The sequence below is a fragment of the Quercus suber genome, unplaced genomic scaffold, assembly GCF_002906115.3.
Source record: "Quercus suber isolate HL8 unplaced genomic scaffold, Cork oak 2.0 scaffold_131, whole genome shotgun sequence".
NCBI lineage: Eukaryota > Viridiplantae > Streptophyta > Magnoliopsida > Fagales > Fagaceae > Quercus > Quercus suber.
Window position 1 is genome coordinate 244,035 of NW_027069594.1, and position 6,669 is coordinate 250,703.

The 6,669-nt window shown below is 34.3% G+C and overlaps 2 protein-coding genes across 2 annotated transcripts in view; both read left to right on the forward strand.

Moving 5' to 3' along the window:
* LOC136068712 (uncharacterized) overlaps window positions 1-805 on the forward strand; it is a 1,639-nt gene extending 834 nt beyond the window's left edge. The window contains exon 2 of the mRNA XM_065776233.1: window positions 3-805. Within this exon, the coding sequence (XP_065632305.1) occupies window positions 3-805 (803 nt within the window). The remainder of the gene's footprint in view (window positions 1-2) is intronic.
* Window positions 806-1,492: 687 nt separating this feature from the next.
* Window positions 1,493-6,669, forward strand: LOC136068713 (stress response protein NST1-like). Its single transcript, XM_065776234.1, has 4 exons — window positions 1,493-1,520; window positions 1,635-1,749; window positions 3,240-4,335; window positions 6,612-6,669. The coding sequence occupies exons 1-4, from the start codon at window positions 1,518-1,520 to the stop codon at window positions 6,667-6,669; spliced, it is 1,272 nt and encodes a 423-aa protein (XP_065632306.1). The 5' UTR covers window positions 1,493-1,517.

A 6,669-nucleotide genomic window follows, 5' to 3' on the forward strand; every position in this document is an offset into this window, starting at 1 on the left:
AGTAAAGGCTGAGCAATATAAGGCTTCAGCTGTGAAGAGTGGTGCTGGAAAGAAAGAAGCTGATGAAGCAAAATCAAAGTTAGCTTCTGAGACATTAAAGTTTGAACAAGCAAACAAAAAACTTGAAGCAGAGACAGAAGGCTATCAAGAGAGAAAGCGTGTGGAGTCAGAGATGGCTAAAGTGGAGGAGCAAAGGAAGCTTGCGGAAGCTAATGGGAAAAAGGTCTTACAAGAAAAATGTCGTGCTGAAAACTTGTCCCGCCAGCTGGAAGAGAATAGGCAAAGTGTAGAAGAGTTACAAAAGGAGATACTTGAATTTGTCTCCTCTAGAAATTTGGCTCCTGGTGGACAAGTTGATAATAAGTCGAATCCTGAATATGAAAAAATGAAGGATAGACTTCAGTCCAAGATATCAAATGTAAAAGTGGAGGAACCAAAATTGGTTCTGGAGCTCTTTAAAGAGTCAAAGAAAAGGTTTGAGATTGAAAAACAGAAGGCAATTGACGAGAAAAAACGTGCAGATTTAGATATAGCGAAAGTAGAAGAGCAAGCAAAGCTTGTAGAAGTAAATTGGAAGAGGGCCATGAAAGAAAAATGTCGTGCTGATCAGTTGACTCAGCAGTTACAAGAAGACAAAAGAACAATTGAAGAATTGCAGAAGAAGATACATGAACTTCTGTCCTCTAGAAAGTTAGTTGATGGATCTGTTGTACCACCTCATAGAGTTATCAATTTTGAGTCATATAAACATAAACATACACATACACATAAACATAAACATACACACATACACAAACATAAATGAACATAAACATAAACATACATGTACATACACATAAACATAAACATACACATACACACACATAAACAAACACATACACATACACACTCACACTCATAAACACGTACATAAATATATTTATGTTTATAAATATAAACATACATAGACATACACACGTACAAAAATATGCATAAATATAAATGAACATAAACATAAATACATACACATAAACATAAACATACGCATGAACACATATAAACATACACATACACACTAATACACATACACATACATAAACATACACACATACATAAACATAAACACACATGCACATACACATAAACATAAACATACACATACACACATATAAACATACACATACACATAAAACACTCATACACACGTACATAAATATATTTATGTTTATAAATATACACATACATAAACATACACACATACATAAACAAAAATGAACATAAACATAAACACACATGCACATACACATAAACATAAACATACAGACACACACACACATAAACATACACATACACACTCATACACACGTACATAAATATATTTATGTTTATAAATATAAACATACATAAATATACACACGTACATAAATATACATAAATATAAATGAACATAAATATAAACACATAAACATAAACATACACATACACACTCATACACATACACATAAACACACATACAGTCAGGGAATGCCTGCTGTAAAATGGTATGGACTTTCTTTGACTACATGGGTTTGTGTTGCTATTTTGAATTTCAAAGTGTTTTTATTTTTTAAAATTATTTTTTATTATGGGTACTTAATGGTGGTGTTGCGTGGCAGTGGAAGGAGAAATATGCGAGCCTAGAATATAAGCGAAATGCACTACGACAAGCTGTGAACATCCTTCAACCTCAGATCGATAGATTTCAAGCTGAGAATGCCAATCTTAGGAAAGGTTAGTGGATGCAATCTTGATTCATACTCTATGTAGGGCTTAATATGAGTTAAATTTGTAAACATAAAGGAAATTTGAAGTTTAGATTGGGGTCTATTGGGTAGCTTCTAGTTTTAACATAACTACTTCATTTAGCCATTCAAATGTTATTCTTCTTTCTTATTGCCTTTTATTTATTTATTTATTTTGAGAGTTTTATAGCTAAGGAATGTATAAATATGATGTACAATATTAAGTTTTATATTATCTCACTCAGTCATGTTAAAGACAATGCTGCACCTTTAATTTTGTGTAATTGGAGGTGTGAAACCTTTGCTCACATCACTAGGCATATAGATGTTGACCTTGTGTGCGATTATAATCTAAAGGATAGAATGGAAAGCATAGAAACATAGCTTTTTGGAGGGCTGTGCCACATTGTATTGTGTGTTGTCTTTGGAAAGAATGGAATTCTAGAGGTTTTTAGGGATGTGAATGGAATATACTTGAAATTAAAGCCTTCTTCCTTTGTACTTTGTTTGATTGGAGTGCTGCTTTTCTTTATCTGCCTTGTTGTTCTCTTTTAAATTTGTTTGATCATTGTATTTTGACTTGATTGTACAACTCTCTTAGTACACTGCCGGTGTACTAGGGTTATTCTCTTTCTAATACAATTTTTCGTTACTTATCCCAAAAAAAAAAAAAAAAAAAGAATCTAAAGGATAGAAATGAAGGCAAATGGAAGACAAAGACAGGCCAAAGAGGTAGGAATGAATGAACTTTTATGAAAAGTGATGGGATAGCGAAAAAGTGATCATCTCCTATTCGTCCAGAGGGGTCGTCCATGACATGCAGTTTGCCAAACAACTAAGCCATCTCCTATTCGTCCAGACCTCTCTTCCCTGAGAGGTCAACCAATTGGGTAGATCCCGTAATCAAGTCAAAAAGGTCGTCCACGGGTGAGTCCCATGGACGACCAAAGAACAGCATGACAAAGGGTCGTCCATAAGCATTGCACATGGACGACCACACGATACTTAGCAGGTTTTGAAGTGGTTCATCAACCGGTGCTTATCCCGTCAATTAAAGAAGTTACATCCGGATTCCACGAATCTGGGGGAAGTTATTGAACCAAATAACCGCCCTAAAGTACCCTATATAAGGACCGGTCCGGATTATGTAAAGGTATGATATTCTGAGATCCTTACATTACAGTTAGATTTCCAGGAGGGAAGGCACTAACTTCACCATCGGAGGATATTGGACCGGTCCACCCCGGTCATTCCTTTGATTCTTTTCTTCTTTTTCAGGCCTTTGCGAACGTTGTAGCCCATCGGAGCCGAAGTATTCAACCAAACTGATTTTATCCACTATCAAAAAGTACCCATGCTTTAGTGATACATTCTGCATTCTGTCTCTGTATGTGTGTGTGTGTGTGTGTGTTTCTTTGAATGTATTTTGATTTGTATATATCACTCTTCTCCCCTTTTGTTAACTTTGTACTTTTGTAGCATATGAGGAGGAGCAGGCACGAGCAGACAATGAGAAAGAGGGGAGACTTAAAGAATCTATGGCTAGAGTATCTTCGGAGAATGAAATCTCCACCTTGAAGTCTGAGATCTCTTCATTACAACAGAAAACAAGCACAAATGCTCTAGATAGAAATGAGGAAGTAAAGATTCTTAAAGTTCGTGTTTCTGAAGGGGAAAAAGAAATTAATCGGCTTAAGGAGCTTCTTGGGAAAGAGAAAAGAAGGGCGGATGCAGAAAGGAAGAATGCTGAAGGGGAGAAAAAGAAAGCTGCTGAGGAATTGAAATCTATAAAAGCTGAAAAGAGTAAGGCTGATGAACAAAGAAGCTTTGCCAAAATTGAAGGAGCAAAGACTGAGCAATATAGGCTTCAGCTGGAGATGTTGAAGAAAAAAGCTGATGAAGCAAAATCAAAGTTAGCTTTTGAGACATTAAAGTTTGAACAAGCAAACAAAAAATTTGAAGCAGAGAAACAGAAGGCTATCAAAGAGAGAAAGCATGTGGAGTCAGAGATGGCTAAAGTAGAGGAGCAAAGGAAGCTTGCGGAAGCTAATGGGAAAAAGGCCTTACAAGAAAAATGTCGTGCTGAAAACTTGTCCCGCCAGCTGGAAAAGAATAGGCAAAGTGTAGAAGAGTTACAAAAGGAGATACTTGAATTTGTCTCCTCTAGAAATTTGGCTCCTGGTGGACAAGTTGATAATAAGTCGAATCCTGAATATGAAAAAATGAAGGATAGACTTCAGTTCAAGATATCAAATGTAAAAGTGGAGGAACCAAAATTGGTTCTGGAGCTCTTTAAAGAGTCAAAGAAAAGGTTTGAGATTGAAAAACAGAAGGCAATTGGCGAGAAAATACGCGCAGATTTAGATATAGCGAAAGTAGAAGAGCAAGCAAAGCTTGTAGAAGTAAATTGGAAGAGGGCCATGGAAGAAAAATGTCGTGCTGATCAGTTGACTCAGCAGTTACAAGAAGACAAAAGAACAATTGAAGAATTGCAGAAGAAGATACATGAACTTCTGTCCTCTAGAAAGTTAGTTGATGGATCTGTTGTACCACCTCACAGAGTTATCAATTCTGAGTCATATAAACATAAACATACACATAAACATAAACATACACACATACATAAACATAAATGAACATAAACATAAACACACATGCACATACACATAAACATAAACATACATATACACACTCACACTCATACACACGTACATAAATATATTTATGTTTATTAATATAAACATATATAGACATACACACGTACATAAATATGCATAAATATTAATGAACATAAACAAAAACACATACACATAAACATAAACATACACATGAACACATATAAACGTACACACACACTCATACACATACACATACATAAACATACACACATACATAAACATAAATGAACATAAACATAAACACACATGCACATACACATAAACATAAACATACACATACACACATATAAACATACACATACACATACACACTCATACACACGTACATAAATATACACATACATAAACATACACACATACATAAACATAAATGAACATAAACATAAACACACATGCACATGCACATACACATAAACATAAACATACACATACACACAAATAAACATACACACTCATACACATACACACTCATACACACGTACATAAATATATTTATGTTTATAAATATAAACATACATAAATATACATACGTACATAAATATGCATAAACATAAATGAACATAAATATAAACATAAACACATACACATAAACATAAACATACACATACACATACATAAACATACACACATACATAAACAAAAATGAACATAAACATAAACACACTTGCACATACATATAAACATAAACATATAAACATAAACATATACATACACATACACACTCATACACATATACGCACATATACATACACATACATTTTTAGTTATTGCCTTAGGCCCCAAAATGTCTAGGGCCGCCCCTGACAACAACAACAACAAAAAATCTCGTTTCATTTTTTCTGTGTGAATTTTCATCAAACAGGTGGTGGGTGTGACTCAGTTTCAACATTTAAAAAAAAATGCAAAATGTAAGCCAAAGGAAAAATTACCCGTAGATGAAGTAGCAAGACAGATTATAGGGATTCGCAGTTGATGGTACTAGTGCTGCAATGTAGAACGAAATGAAAAGAAGTTTCGGTCCGTGCCCATTGAGAGATCTGTGCTGTTTGTAGCGTAAAACTTATGTGACCCTATGAATCAAAAAACACATACTGACAGCAATGACGCGAGACTGCGACGGCATAAGGAAGCTACAGGTACAGGGCCACGGGCCACAGGGTTTTGGGAACTCTCTGTCGGATTGATTTCAGGGGTTTTGAATATATTGGGGGAATCGTAGACGAATTGGGAATTTGGGGGTTTGGGTTTGTGGTCATTTTTTTACCATTTGGAATTGGAGGCATTTTTGGGAAATTGGGTTGGTGTCTAATAAATAAGTTCTGGCCCAAGTGTAAATAAGGCCCAAATGCCTGAAATTTGGATCATATGATTTACCATATCCTATTAAAACTCCAAAAATTAGCCAATCCAAATCCTAAGGATCAAGTTGGGTTGGGTCATCTCGTTAGAGGGTATTTGTCAAGCTTAATATATATAAAAAACTTGGGTTTTCATTTAATTATTTAGACCAATTTATTAAATGCACCTAATGCTTCAATTTTATCAAAATTAAATCTCAAAATACCATAATACTAAGTCAAAATAAAAATTTTAACAAATACCCAAATATAATATAAATTAAATAAACAAATTTAAAAGAATATACTGCAATATTCTTTTAACCATTAATAGGATGGGTTTATCAAAAAAAAATTATTAATAGGATGCCATAGGTTTGGATTAGTTCCTTACATTTGAAGTGTGTATTTAGATACCACTTATTTTGCTGAAAACTGAAAACAATAAATGCATAAAAAATCATAAAAATCATTTGAAGCGTGCATTTGGATTGCTAAATGCACAAAAAATCATTTTTCGGTTACTGTTCACTTTTAAAATTACTTTTTATATGCCTGATTGCACTGTTCATGTCTTATGAACAATGTAAGAGGCGCTGAGGTGAAAAAAAAAAAAAAAAAGGGCTGAAACGCAAAATGCGTAAAATGTGGATGTGAGACGTGCAAAACAAACGGACCTGAAATTGTTTCCCACTTGACTCAACTTAACCCTTGCTCTTTAAAAATTAAAAATTAAAACTCAACCTATCACATCAACACTTTTATTTGGACTCATCAGCTAGCTTTGAGGTTGTGTTTGGTTCATGTAAAATATTTTCTGGAAATGCTATTTTCAGGAAAGGAAAATGTATTCAGGCTGTTTGGCTGCCTCGGAATTCGTTTTACGAAAAATGA

What these genes read in the sequence shown, in the direction of transcription:
- LOC136068713 (XM_065776234.1), top strand. An exon ending in GAATGCCAATCTTAGGAAAG is followed by an intron (nt 1,750 to 3,239) that starts GTTAGTGGATGC and finishes GTACTTTTGTAG; the next exon opens with CATATGAGGAGGAGCAGGCA. An exon ending in CACAGAGTTATCAATTCTGA is followed by an intron (nt 4,336 to 6,611) that starts GTCATATAAACA and finishes TGCTATTTTCAG; the next exon opens with GAAAGGAAAATGTATTCAGG.